The sequence below is a fragment of the Alternaria incomplexa genome (assembly GCF_024043165.1).
Source record: "Alternaria incomplexa strain BMP 0042 chromosome Unknown scaffold_8, whole genome shotgun sequence".
In the NCBI taxonomy this organism is placed as follows: Eukaryota; Fungi; Ascomycota; class Dothideomycetes; order Pleosporales; family Pleosporaceae; genus Alternaria; species Alternaria incomplexa.
In genome coordinates, this window is record NW_026249857.1 from 1,646,617 (window position 1) to 1,660,509 (window position 13,893).

Consider the following 13,893-nt stretch of genomic DNA (forward strand, 5'->3'; position numbering starts at 1 on the left):
TTGCCTGCTAGAGCTGAGTGTGACCAACCTGTAGGAGGTGCATCACCGGCAAGACTTGTCCTTCCGTCTGGGTAGCACTAGGAGGCCGCCAACACGTGTCGAGATATCTACTGGACACCTCACCATTGTCGCCGAACAACCTTCGCGCCAAACAAGCTGGTTGGACTTTGCGATGCGACAGGCGATGCGACAGGCGATACTGCATTGCGAATCCCTTGTCCAGTGTTGCACAAGCAAAGACCCTGGTCCTAGGGCCGCTACCAGCGCGCGCGCAGGGAAGTCTGCACTCGGTGCGACCAAGAACACAGCGCCAGAGAAGCCTGTGGAACACTGCTAATTGTCGTTCGTTCGCAAAGTGTCTTTCGCGGGCGCCCGCTGAGACATGGTAAGATCTCGTCTATCGCAGTGCACAGAAAAGCCAGGTCAGGGATACCCCCGCACACGAAAGCATCGAACGCTTCTCGAACAAAGTTGAACGCCAACCGAGCGAGCTTTGCGCATCATCCTTCCGCCCCGCTCTCGCCTACAGACCGCCTGAAGCGACAGGTGTCTTGATCATCGCTGCAATACGAGATGCATCGGGCTTTGCAAGGGATGGATTTCTCCCTTGTTCAACTGAATCTCGCAGAATAACTTTTTGTCTTGTTATGCCTGATCCCACAACAATGGCTGAGTCATGCGGTGACCACTTCTTACCCAAAGCTGCAGACCCTGAATAAGTTCACGCCATTGAGTTCACACTAAATATTGCTGTCGCGAACCGACTCGGCTTTACCCTGGAGTATCCCAGAATCTTGAGTAGGGATAGTCAGCAGCACAGACGTCGGCCAAGCGATATCCACGGTGTAGGAATCGGCGCGTTGCTCGTTCATTCCATGATCATGGTCGCGCACATATGACCATCTCGACACCAACTCCAAGTTGTGTGAACCCGAGTCGTCTCGAACACCGACAATATCCGTAGCTCAAAGACATTGGGAAACTCAAAACTCCCGCGGTTCATTAATATCGTTCTGACCCGCCAGTACTACACGTGTGCAAGAACCAGGCAACAGCTTTTCTGAGTGACGGAGAGCCACATTGTAAGTATGGCGATTCCACACGCGGCGACGATATGATGGGCAACCACAGTTTGAACATGCAATGGAAAACCATGGTTTGTGGTGCATCCAAAGAGTCATGGATTTAAGGGTCGTCGTGCATGCGAGAGCGCTGAGAGGCAAGCTTAGCGTATGGAAAGGGCTGATGTTATCATCGCAAGAGTTGGGAACCAAGGTGGGTGAACACAAACTACTGTGTCTACTTCGATGTGTAGGGACCTCGTAAGTTCTGACTGGCACGCATCTCTCCAATATGATTTTCTTGATTCGCCCTTTTTTTGTGGTACTTTGGTTGTCGTGGCCTCCACCTTCAGGCTGCCATTTCGGTACCGTGGGACGCACCACAGCAGACTTATACAAAATAAGGGGACACCCTCTATCTTGTACTTTCTCATATCGTCGCGCAGTCTCCATCTTGTGCGCACTGTCTACCGTTTTCCCAACCGGCACTCCACCCCAACTCTTTCAGCTCGTCTAACTCCCATACATACCAATGGTCAACATGGCCACAACACTAGACCAACAAAAAGAGGCCGCATACACCCTGCTCTCTGGTATGCTCACAAGCGTTCTACAAAAAGAGTGGAAAATAACAGACCGCCATTCGTCACAGTCCGCCCTCCTCGACGCACTCCTCCCCAAGCCAGCCCCGGTCACAGCCCCAGCTCCCATCGCCCCCATAAAGGTTCAGAAACAAAGCATCTTCCGCCTAGGCAACAGGACATTCGACCTCGGCCCCGAACACGACTCCTCCGCCAGTTCCTCCGACGATGATGGTGACGCTCCGATCCGGAGTGCGCGTCAGCTTAAGAGCGAGATGCGCAGGGTTAATGCGATTCAGAGGCGTGCGAAGAGGAGGGCGGAGAGGGGGAGGAGGAGGATTGAGAAACATCTTGGTGGGAATGAGGGTGTTGTCGACTTTGAGACCTTGAAGAAGGTAGAGGTAACACTACCTCTGAAGACTACACAGAGGGCTGCGGAAACCCCGGTGAGGATGTTGAAGGAGCTGGAGGACTACAATAGTCCTGCAAGGAGTAGTCTGCTTAGCGATGCGCCCATGTCGCCGCGAAGTGCTGAGTTCAGTTCGACGGCTAGCGAGGCCAACTGCGAGGTTGCCGAATACGATGGCGTCGACAGTCCCATATCGGAACCCGTACAGGCACCCGGGCGACTACGAGGCTGCTCCTGCAAAGCCTGCGACTTCACAACCCAATACTACCACAGCTGGACACGCCATTTCCGGGGCGTAATGCACATGGAAAAAGTAGCCAAGAGCACACAACGCAAAGGCCCGAACATCAAGTTCGTCAAGAAGGCAGCGAAGAGCCTACAAAGCCCGGGATCAGTCGGGAAGGATGTGAACAAGGCGCCCGGGAAGCTATGTGCGACTGAGCAATATTGCGATGCCTGTGATCGTGTTTTGCTCAAGTGCCATTGGAAGCGTCACGCGGTCTCTGCGATGCACGCAATCAATGTCAAGAACATGCTGAAGAGGGACATGCTCACGCGAGGTTCGAAGGTACCGGAGCATTATTGTAAAGAGTGCGATCGGGGGTTTCTTTCGGCTAATTGGGGGGGCCATTTGAAGGCGCGGGCGTATTTGGCTAATTTGGCCAAGGCCAAAGAGGAGGAAGAGAGTGTGAGGCTTCACGCCCCGACACCGGAGTCCGTGGTGCTGTCCGTAGAAGAGGAAGAGCAGAAAGAAGAAGAAGAGGAAGAGTATGAGGATGACGGCTTCGGGGAAGAAGGCCACGAAGACTACGGTCACTACTGCGATGACTGCGACGTCACTTATGCTGGTGCGAAATGGGCGCGGCATTTGACTTCGGCAGGCCACGTCTTTAATGTTTTACGGAATACGCAGGGCGATGAGAGTATGGCGTCCGACGACGATGATGAGGAGGAAGAGGAGGAAAGCATGGCAGACTATGATTCTGCCACTGATGGGGAGAGCATCGTGTATGATGATACGACGGATGAGGATTCTGCGTCGCCATCGCCCTCGCCATCGATCTCACTCTCGCCCTCACCTTCCTCCGCCGTCCCCAAAGAGGGAATCACATTCCCCCACGACGGGACACCGGTTGCCGACCTCGCCTCGCCTCCCTCCCTCACAACTTCGCCGACCTCCCCCGCTTCCCCCGCTTCCTCGTCTCCTTTCACTCCCGCTAGCGATGAATTCCCTTCGGAAGAGGATTTCTACTGCGAGACCTGCAATGTTACCATCTTGTCTGCGGAAGACTGGGAGATTGATGAGCATGTGGCTGATCATGCGTATGAGATGGGTAAGGAGGATGAGGTGGTGCAAGGAGATTGGCTGAGTCAGCTGAGGGAGGCTGCTGGGCTGGCGAAGGATGTGGAGGTGAAGGATGTGGAGGAGGTTGAGGAGATGGAGGGGGTAGAGGAAGTGCAGCAGGGTAGCATGGAATGTGAATACAATGGGTGGGCATGGAGAATGTGGCTGGATGGTAAGGTGCTCGGGAGTATACGGCGCAGTCCGTCTTGTTGAAGAGGGAGTGTGGGTTGGTATGTATCCGCCAGGATACCTTCTAAATTTGTGTAACTTGCAGAGGAGCGTTGGTGTCGTCTACTGAGATATTCTCAGCATCGTATTTGCACCATGATACAAACACAACTTGATGAGCATAACCATATTGAATTTCCAACTATCTGACTATCCCTGCAACGTCCCAACGTATAGGTATCGAGGAGTATCCCACAATGAAACGCCGCCCAATGCACTCGCACTCACTGCAATGCCACGAAAACGCCATATATGCTGACCAGATACCATATTACCCCCACAACCATAACAACTAAGACGACCAACTAAGTATCCGTCTTGGGCTTCTTGTTCGGCAGCGCCGGCACCTTGAAACCACCAGCATCCACCTTCGAGCTACCGTTGAGCTGCGTGAAAGATCCACCCTTGAACCATCTATCCTCGTCTGCCTTCCTCTTACGGTTGGCTTCCTCTCGCGCCTTGGGATCAACCAACTCGAGACCTTGGACAGGTGTGAACGCGATGGAGTTTGTTCCCGCACCACCAAGACCCACACCACCAGTCCGTAGACCCTGGGCACGTAGACTGGTCGCCGTACCGCTCCCGCCAAAGCCTTTGAGAGACGAAGCTGCACCGAGAGTGGTGTCTGTGCCCCAGCCAGGGTTCTTCTTGCTGAGTTTGGCGCGCGTCTTGGGGTCGATTTGTTGCGCGCGGAGTCGTCCGGTGTCTGTGGCTCCGATCATGCCCATGCCTGCTACGGAGTCGCCATATCCGACTTCCTTTTCTTCTTTGCCGAAAGTCATCCGGTTTTGGGCCTTGCGTATCTCGGTCATCGCTGTTGCTTCCTTGGCCTTACGGGCTCGCCTTCCACCTCTCTTGCGGGACGGCTTCTCATCGGGTACGGGAAGGGCCCTTCCTCCGGCCTTTTGGTTCGCTGGCATCTCCACCAACTTGTCCAACCGACGCTCACACTCTTTCCTCAGGTCCATACCTATATCGGCAGTGCCGGAGTTGGAATGGGCGTCCACACGCGCGGCGAGAATGACCTTAGCCGCAACAATACGTAGCGCCTGCTTCCTGAGGTCTGGCCTTTGGTTCTGGATAATGTCGCTGTGGTACAGGTAACCCTCGTGCCTCAGACCCATGTTCGAAAGTCCGACGGTAGCTCCTGAGACTTTGGTCGAACCTAGAGGTGCGATATTGCAAGCGGGAGTCTTGGCTAGGTTCGCGATACCGCCCGAGTATGAGATGAGATGAGCAGCCGTCAAACTACCAATCAAGGCAGTCAGGTTGGGCGCAAACAATTCAGTTCTGGATTCAACGAAGCCCAGAATCTTGGACTTGGCGGCGTGTAGCTCGAGCAGCAGATGGCATGCGTTTGACACCAGGTCCAGCTCGGATTGTTCAAGGAGTCTCCCTTCCACACGTGTGGCTTCAATCTCGACAATCATGACCTGGGCAGGTTCCATTCCTTCGATTTGCCTCAGCTTGGGGCTGATGTCTTTGATGCTTGACAAAGGTCCGCCACCGATAACCAAACATGCTTTGGCGTAGACGACAGGGTTCTTGATCAGATCCTCCAAATGGGGGAAGAAGGCCGAATAGTGGTCGCGAATGAACTTGTGAACGCTAGCAGTCTCGCCATCGATCTGTGTGGAGAACTCGTTGGCTTCAGTGAGGAGTTGGTACTCCGGAGATTCCTCAAACGATTCGCCCTCGACTATGTCCATCTGGTCCTTAGCCTCTTCGATGCGCTTGAGGACGGGGTCCAGGTTGGTCTTGAGCTGCTGCGCGGATCGAATGTCGGCTGGGCCCTTGTTGTCCTTGTCCTTGTCCTGCTGCTTCTCGCGATATTGCGCCTCCTCGTCGACCATCTCATCGTCGTCGCCAGAACCCTCGGCGAAGTCATTCTCCAGATCCTGAACATCCTCATCACCACTGTCTGCGAAGTCCGCGAGGAGCTCTTGCTCGAGAGTCGCCATGGCAGAATGTAGGCTGGGGGTATTCGGGGGATGTGCGGGTGAGCGTCGCTACCAGGCAATAGCAGTTGGGGGATCGAGGAAGTCGCGACGGCGGCCAGAGGTTACCCTCCTAGTGGATATCGGTTGAGTGCTGAGTTCGGGATCGTTGGTATACTACGTACCTGTTGCCTGGGATGGCCGCCGGTCGAGTTGTGAATGCGCGCGGGTGAGTGTCGTGGGCAGAGAGAAGTTGCGACGGCAGTGACGTGAAAGTGCTAATTGCTTGGCGTGCAACGGATAAAAGTTGCGCTAAGACAGTCGCGTTCTCACGTTACAGAATAATCTTGTCGCATCGCAGAACGACGACCTACATACGACAATCGCTCTCGCCAAGCTATCGTACCGTAGTCGTACTGCGTAGGCATCCGCGATCACGTGTTCGGCGGTTCGAGCGATCCGGACCAACCTTTGGAGCTCTGTTACGCCGACACGACCCAGGCGCGACAGCCTTCACGACCAACGTGCGCCTCGTTCGCTATCACCATCGCGCGCATACCACTACCTCCCATATAGAGCCCTCGATCATCATATTCGAACGCCAACATGGAGGCCTCACGAGGACCCCCGCGGGTCAAGAACAAGGCCGCGGCGGCCGTCCAGATCTCTGCCGAACAATTGCTGAGGGAAGCCGTCGACCGTCAAGATGAGAAGCTCAAGGCGCCAACGCAGCGCTTCGCCGACATCGAGGAGCTGCATGAGTTCCAGGGGAGGAAGAGGAAGGAGTTTGAGGACTATGTGCGGCGGAACCGCATCAACATGAACAACTGGATGCGCTATGCTTCCTGGGAGCTGGAGCAGAAGGAATTTCGACGTGCCCGCTCCATCTTCGAACGAGCTCTCGATGTCGACTCAACGTCCGTCCCGTTGTGGCTGCGATACATTGAGAGTGAGATGAAGCACCGCAACGTCCAGCATGCCCGTAATCTTCTCGACCGCGCCGTTACCATTCTTCCGCGAGTCGACAAGCTATGGTACAAGTATGTCTACATGGAGGAGACGCTCGGCAACATCGACGGAGCTCGCTCGGTCTTCGAACGCTGGATGCAGTGGGAGCCTGAGGAGGCGGCATGGAGCTCATACATCAAGCTGGAGAAGAGACACGGCGAATTTGAGAGATGCCGGGCAATCTTCGAGCGCTTTACGGTCGTTCATCCAGAACCCAAGAACTGGATCAAATGGGCCAAGTTTGAGGAGGAGAACGGCACCAGCGACCTCGTGCGCGATGTCTACGGTACCGCCGTGACAACACTGGGAGACGACTTCATGGATGAGAAACTTTTCATGGCATACGCGAGGTTCGAGGCAAGACTCAAAGAGCTGGAACGTGCCCGAGCTATCTACAAGTTCGCCCTTGATCGTATGCCACGATCGAAATCGGTTAACCTACACAAAGCCTTCACAACCTTCGAGAAGCAGTACGGAGACCGAGACGGTATCGAAGACGTAATCCTGTCGAAACGACGTGTACACTACGAGGAGCAAATCAAAGAGAACCCCAAGAACTACGACAGCTGGATCGATTTTGCCCGACTGGAAGAGACGTCTGGCAACCCCGACCGAGTTCGAGACATATACGAGCGAGCGATCGCCCAGATACCACCCACACAGGAGAAGCGCCACTGGAGACGGTACATATATCTTTGGCTGTTCTACGCAGTCTGGGAGGAGACAGTTTCGCACGACATCGAGCGAACCCGTCAAATCTACCAAGAGTGTATACGTTTGCTACCACACAAGCGCTTCACATTCGCCAAAGTATGGCTGGCTTTTGCGCACTTCCTGGTGCGACAAGGAGAGCTCACCGCTGCACGTAAGCTGCTGGGTCAAAGTTTGGGCATGTGTCCAAAGGACAAGCTCTTCAAGGGCTACATTGAACTGGAGATGAAGCTCTTCGAGTTCAACCGCTGTCGGCAGCTTTACACAAAGTACATTGAGTGGAATGGCTCGAACTGCCATACATGGATCAACTTCGCCAACCTGGAGCGTGGTCTCGATGATCTTGACCGTGCGCGAAGCATTTTTGAAATCGCGGTAGATACTCAGGAGATGGACATGCCGGAAGTCCTGTGGAAAGCATATATCGACTTCGAAGAAGAAGAAGGCGAATACGGCCGCACACGCGCACTCTACGAGCGCCTCCTCGAAAAGACCGACCACGTCAAAGTCTGGCTCTCCTACGCCCAATTCGAACTCGGCGTCCCCGACGAAACCACCCCCGAAGACGACGAAACAATCAGCGAGCTCGCCAAATCCCGCGCTCGCGAAGTCTTCACTCGCGCGCACACCCGACTCAAAGAGAAGGACCTCAAAGAAGACCGCGTGGCACTCCTCAGTGCTTGGAAAGCATTTGAAGACGTTCACGGAACAGCAGAGGACAAGGACAAGATCGAGAAACAGATGCCCCGCAAGGTCAAGAAGAGGAGAAAGTTGGACGACGACAGTTTCGAGGAGTATGTCGATTATGTTTTCCCGGCCGACGACGAGAGTGCTGCGAAGTTGGCGAAGCTCATGGCGAATGCGCAGAGGTGGAAGATGGCGCAGGCTGCAAAGGCGGCTGCGGAAGAAAATGGGGATGGTGCGGAGGGCAATGGCGAATGAGGAGATTTGTGGTGTTTGGTTTGGACTGTGTGCGTAAAGTAGAGGGAATCAACATTGCATGCAGGCCAACAGTTATCAGCTACTTTGTCATGTTAAGAATGACTCAATATACAACGAATCTGGTATGCATATGTCGAAGATTTCCAATCCCAAAAGCGTTGCCCTAATCATTTGGCTCCATCATGCTCATGCAGGCGTAAAGCCAATGACGTCGTGTAGCTCCAATGGGAATTGCCTCGGCATCTTCCCCGGATTCTGCAACCTCCGCATCGAACTCCGCAAGTCTACTACCCGTTTAATCCTTTCATAACACGTCGCGACTTTGAACCTTGTACTCATTACGTTGCGACAGACTTCATATATGATCCCGAGACTCTAAGGAAGCTTTCATGATGCCGACTGCAGTCGCGAAGGTCCAGCGACAGGGTGTGAGCAAAGAGCTCTCTGAGCCTCTACCCGAGCCTGAGAGTTTTGAGGGATTGAAGGGAGTCAGAGAGATCGCGGGGGACCTGGGCAACCAGTGAGTATGGGGAAAGCCCGTAAAGCCGTAGTTGAATGCGCTTGTGCTAACGATAAGCAGACGCGTCAAAGACAAGGTCATCATCGTTACCGGTATGCCCGTCAAGCCCAGCATCCCCCATACAAAGACAACGTCTAACAGCATCATTAGGTGCGAACTCAGAGATAGGCATCGGCCGCGCAAGCGCACATCAATTCGCGCGCAACGGCGCCCGCGCAATCTACGTCTGCGACTTCGCTGACAACCACCTCGAGACACACAAGCGCCAACTCAACACCCTATACCCCTCCACCGAGGTCCACATCCGGCAATTCGATGCCGCAGACGAAGCATCCGTACAAAAGGTCTGCCAAGAAGCCCTAGACACCTACGGCCGCCTCGACGTCTTCTTCGCCAACGCAGGAATCTCATCCGGCAAAGTATTTTGGGAGGAGTCCACAGAAGGCTTCATGAACGTCCTGCGCACAAACGCCCTATCTGTCTTCCTCGCCGCAAAACACGCATCGCGCGCTATGCTTAAGACCTCGGACGAGAAACCATACCCAAAGGGCAGCATCATCGCCACAGCAAGCGTAGCAGGTCTCCGCTCCAACGCCGGACCAACAGACTACTCCGCATCCAAAGCCGCAGTCATCAGTCTGATGCAGACATGCGCATACCAACTCGCCGGCTCCGGCATCAGGTGCAACGCTGTTTGCCCCGGGCTGATCGAAACGGGGATGACCAGGGTCACGTACGACGCGGCGAGGAAGAGGGGTAGCGAGAAGAAGATTGGTCAGTTGAACCCGCTGCAAAGAGGAGGGCAGCCGGATGAGATTGCGAGGGCGGTGCTGTTCCTGGCTAGTGATGAGGCTAGCTATGTTAATGCGCAGGCTTGGGCTGTGGATGGGGGGTTGAGTGGGGGTCTTCCTTTTGTACCGGGGAAGTTGGCGTAGGTATGAAAAGAGTGTGCGAGGGTCCTGGCACGAGAGATTGTGGCAGTGATCTATGTCTGAAGGTATCATTGCGATTTCTCTCGACGTAAATCGCGATGATTCCTTCGGGCATAGATCACTGACACAATCATGCGATACCTGGGTGAAATAGGGAAATATTACGCAGGCTCCTCGCGCCAGTACACTCGAAACTTGTTACTGACATGCGCATTAATGGCTGCAGACTGTTTCTGTTCACGTGTCGTTACACTATCAAAACCCTTCATTTATTGCTCAGCCAGCCAAGACCCTGTGCTTACGAACACACATCCAACGACCAGCCGCGACGTCCCTGGATCCATAGTATGCAGGTACCCTCCAGTCCCAACAAAACAAAAAGCGTGGTATTAGTATGATGTATGCGAACCATGGTTTGGCTCAGGGTAACCGAAGCATTTACACATGAATAATTCGGACCCTTTCTCCTCTCCCCATCTTCTTGCACTTCATCTCATCACTTGATCATCTCCTACATTCAAGGAACAATAAGGCATCCAGCTCCAACAAAGACACTTTTACACAACAAAACTACTCGCCAACGGAAACATGGCGGAGATACCAAGCATGGTCTCAGAAGTCCCGGGCATGATCCAAGACCCCTCCTCCGAACTCCCATCATTCCCACCCACACGCCGAGCCACAGTTTCCGGTCGTCGATCGCCATCACAACCAGCCCCAACTATCTACCTCAGAGGCTTCAACTGCGTTGCTAGCGATCCAGAGTACCACCTCGCACGAAATGTAACTGGAAACGTGCAGCCGTACTGGTTTGAAGAAACGCGGAGTCCTGCGGTCCACTATGGCCCCTCTCGAAGACAGAGAAGAGGAAATGCGACGCGACGAGCTGTTCAGGTCGAAGACACTTATCTCGTCATTCCCAACACTGAGGAAGCTAAGCAGTCGGACAACAACAAGATGCAGCGAGAAGAGGCAAAAGAAGCATTCCTAGAAGCCATGTGGCCAACAATCCGCGATGAATACCTCGCCATGTTCAATATGACAAGCCTCGCGCCAAAGCAAGAGAAACGGATGAAGGACGACACCATGCTGTTTCTGGAGGAGGAGTGGAATATCCTGGAGGAAGAGCGTAGGGCTGAGGACGGAGAGATTGAGAAGCAAGAGGAGGAGCAGCGTAAGCCTATCGTTCGCTTGCCGGTTCGCAATCTTTCAGATGATCTGGGGGCATCGGAGAAGAAGTTCAAGATGAAGGGGAAGGGGAAGGGAGAGGTGAAGGTGGAAGACGGAAGTGGGGCGGAGACGAAGGGGAAAAACAAGGGGAGCCTCTCGCAGAGGCTGAGGAAGGTTCTGCATTTGACTCCGAGGCCGGTGGTGGCGAAAGATGGGGTTGTGAAGCCTCCGTTTCATCCGATATTGTGAGGTGGACATGGTGACCAGTCTCGACGCAATACCAATTATGGTACTATAGTGGCTGCCAGGGCATAGTATTAGACTCGAGCACGTCGCTAGAGACAAAAATGGCAATTTATGAACTCCATAATCAATAAGGCCAGTTCGTCTACTTCCTCCCATGGTACTGCAGCGATGCCGAGTAGACGAGCCACTCACGACTTCCGAGTTGCATATCACACCCATTTGCCTAGACCCTCTTTGACAACGAGTATCATTATTTCAACAATTGAGCAGCCGAATGTGTGAAAACTTCGCTTGATGTTGACGGATTTCGCGAAGCACGTTGTGCGCAAGTGCTCTTTCTCCGACACGCCAAACTGCCTTCCAAGTTCACCACTCCCCGTGACTATCTCAATCCACATTCACCACGACAACCAGCTCCGCCGCCACATTCGTATTCGGCCAACTCTCACTTTGAGCTATGACCGCGCAAACATTTTTACCTTGAGCTTCTCTCACTTCTGCGCCTACCAATATTTCTCCCACACACCGGCTCACCACGACCACCACAACAGCCATGGAGAGTCGCCAACCACTCCCCGAGCGCCCCAGCTCAAACGACTACATCGACGAAACACAATTGTCGTTCAACGCACTCGAGGCGCAGAGATGGGATCGCGCATTGGAGAGCTCGCAGCGCGCACTCAACCAGTCGATGAACTTACCCTCCTTTCAGGACCTTTGTAGCTACAGCGCACCCATTCGGGGCCGAGATTTTCAAGGGAGTCCAGCCTGGTCTGACGGCTCTATGAGCGGTGGCCTAGGTGAGGACACTTTCCAGTCTCCTTCTAGCGACAGGACTGTTAAGTTGAGCAGCGGCTACAAGGAACTCGAAGACAGCAGTAACTCTACCTTCTTTCCGACGCCTTTCACCGTCGCCGCGACATCAGAGACGGGTGCTACGAATGGCTCCGCGTCTTCAGGTTCTGATATCTCACCGTTGTCTCAGCGCCAGTCCTTCGCCGGCGTCGCGGTCGAGTCACCTTTTCGACCTGAGTTCGGCGGTCCGGTCCAGGCTCCCCCCAGCCACGGCATGAGGTGGTCTCCTGCGCAGCTACAGAAAGAGATCTCACGCAACTCTGACAACTTCTATTCCCACCCCAGCATATCCAAGACTCAGGTTCCCTCCCGTCCGCAGTCAACATTCCCCATCCCACGAAACATGCCTTTCGAGGAGATGATCGTACCGCGCGGACCGAACCTGCATCAACGAAGACTCGATGCAAGAGTATCAAGCTCACCGGGTATGCCGTCGCCGCTGGGTCCTGGACGTATGCGAGAGCAGCTCCACGAGGGAGACGTGGGAAATGTGTCGCTCTCACCGGTCCCGAACGGCCGTCTCCACACGAGCGATAAGATGAAGTACGGGAAGACCAAGTCAAGCAACAAGGATACAAAGAACGCCTGGCAGAACACCCCGTCTCCACATTCACCTACCGTGCAGCGCTACGCATCCAGCGGCTCGATCGCCTCGCCCATGTTCGACGTATACCCGCGAAGCGCTGAGATAGACGGCGAAGGAAACTTGACCTTGGATGGCTCGCCGTACAGTAACGGTTCTGGACATGCGAGGAAGCACACTGATCCTTTTGTCGACCATATGCCGTTTCAGGTCAGCACTGGGTCTACGACTCGTATGTGTGGAGTTGGTGCGCTACCGACTGGCACTCGTCCGCCGCCTGTTCATCCTAGCATGTATGAAGTTCTTCAGAAGAACCCGGCTGGCATTCAGATGTGTGGAAGTAACAGTGGGATTAGCTGGGACCCCCGATCTCCAGAGTTCGTGGGCATGGTATCTGCTGATCGCTTACGTGGTAGTAACAGTGGAATGAGCTTCAAGCCCTACGGTCCACCATCCGGGTTTGTTAATGTTCGGATGGGTGAAACTCAGGCCTTCCATCGCCCGTCAAGTGTCATTGTGTGTGGAGCTCCTTCACCCATACCATCGCCATCCGAGACTCGCATGAGCAGCGGTTTCAAGCCCTTCATGCCCTCACTTCCCTTTGGGCCCATCGTACCCTCATCTCAGTCGTTCGGCCAACCGCTTCGTACATCATCTACCGCAACATGGCCCACCTCCGCGCCCGCGACATCCGGCTTCGCCACCCCAGCCTCTACAGAAGACTCTCACTCCGCCCATGAACCAACCTTCCAAGCCCGTCTACCCCTCCGCTCAAACCTACCCATCCCACCTCCCCCACTCTCCACCATCGAAGGCCAGTTCGAGCAGTCCCCTGAAGGCCGCACCCGTCTCGACGCGCAGAAGCCCGTCCGCTCAGCCTGGATCCGCGGCGAAGCGTCCAAGATAGCCCAGCTAGCAAAACTTCGCCACGCAATGGAGAAGCGGTATGAGGAAACCCGTTCCGACGCCGACTACTCAGCCTGGCAAACTCTCCAAGCCGCCTACGACGACGCTACGAACCTGGAGAAGAGGCAGGAAGAGAGGCGGAACCTTTTTCTTAGAGAGAAGAAGATGGAGGCGTTGAAGACCGATAAGACGGAGGATATGTCTGCCGCGAGCCGTGGTGGTATTAAGGTGGAGGGGGAGGGGGAGGAGAAGTTGCTGGGGTATAAGATGGCGTTTATGGAGCGTGTGTGTGCGGAGGTTAAGCCTGAGGAGGATGAGGCGGCTATTACTGGTGAGATGTTGGCGACGTTGAGTAAGGAGGAGAAGAAGGCTATTCGGAAGCTGCTCGTTGGTCGTATGGAGCGCATGGCTTGATTGGTGTGAGTGGTCTGGTCGTTGAGCTTTTCGCAGGAGTGGAGC

The 13,893-nt window shown here is 54.5% G+C and overlaps 6 protein-coding genes across 6 annotated transcripts; 5 read left to right on the top strand and 1 right to left on the bottom strand.

The window, feature by feature from the left end:
- Nucleotides 1-1,602: 1,602 nt before the first annotated feature.
- J4E90_006338 (uncharacterized protein) lies at nt 1,603-3,609 on the top strand (the record flags this gene model as incomplete). The annotated part of the gene is made up of 1 exon (XM_051435885.1): nt 1,603-3,609. One exon carries the CDS (start codon nt 1,603-1,605, stop codon nt 3,607-3,609), a length of 2,007 nt encoding a protein of 668 aa, XP_051290743.1.
- A 320-nt stretch (nt 3,610-3,929) lies between these two features.
- J4E90_006339 (uncharacterized protein) lies at nt 3,930-5,585 on the bottom strand (the record flags this gene model as incomplete). The annotated part of the gene is made up of 1 exon (XM_051435886.1): nt 3,930-5,585. One exon carries the CDS (start codon nt 5,583-5,585, stop codon nt 3,930-3,932), a length of 1,656 nt encoding a protein of 551 aa, XP_051290744.1.
- A 582-nt stretch (nt 5,586-6,167) lies between these two features.
- Nucleotides 6,168-8,222, top strand: CLF1 (NineTeen Complex (NTC) component; the record flags this gene model as incomplete). The annotated part of the gene is made up of 1 exon (XM_051435887.1): nt 6,168-8,222. One exon carries the CDS (start codon nt 6,168-6,170, stop codon nt 8,220-8,222), a length of 2,055 nt encoding a protein of 684 aa, XP_051290745.1.
- Nucleotides 8,223-8,614: 392 nt separating this feature from the next.
- On the top strand, nt 8,615-9,677 carry J4E90_006341 (uncharacterized protein; the record flags this gene model as incomplete). The annotated part of the gene is made up of 3 exons (XM_051435888.1): nt 8,615-8,742; nt 8,803-8,834; nt 8,893-9,677. The coding sequence occupies 3 exons, from the start codon at nt 8,615-8,617 to the stop codon at nt 9,675-9,677; spliced, it is 945 nt and encodes a 314-aa protein (XP_051290746.1).
- A 585-nt stretch (nt 9,678-10,262) lies between these two features.
- J4E90_006342 (uncharacterized protein) lies at nt 10,263-11,093 on the top strand (the record flags this gene model as incomplete). Its single annotated transcript, XM_051435889.1, has 1 exon — nt 10,263-11,093. The coding sequence occupies one exon, from the start codon at nt 10,263-10,265 to the stop codon at nt 11,091-11,093; it is 831 nt and encodes a 276-aa protein (XP_051290747.1).
- A 550-nt stretch (nt 11,094-11,643) lies between these two features.
- On the top strand, nt 11,644-13,848 carry J4E90_006343 (uncharacterized protein; the record flags this gene model as incomplete). The annotated part of the gene is made up of 2 exons (XM_051435890.1): nt 11,644-11,650; nt 11,858-13,848. 2 exons carry the CDS (start codon nt 11,644-11,646, stop codon nt 13,846-13,848), a joined length of 1,998 nt encoding a protein of 665 aa, XP_051290748.1.
- Between the last annotated feature and the right edge of the window lie 45 nt (nt 13,849-13,893).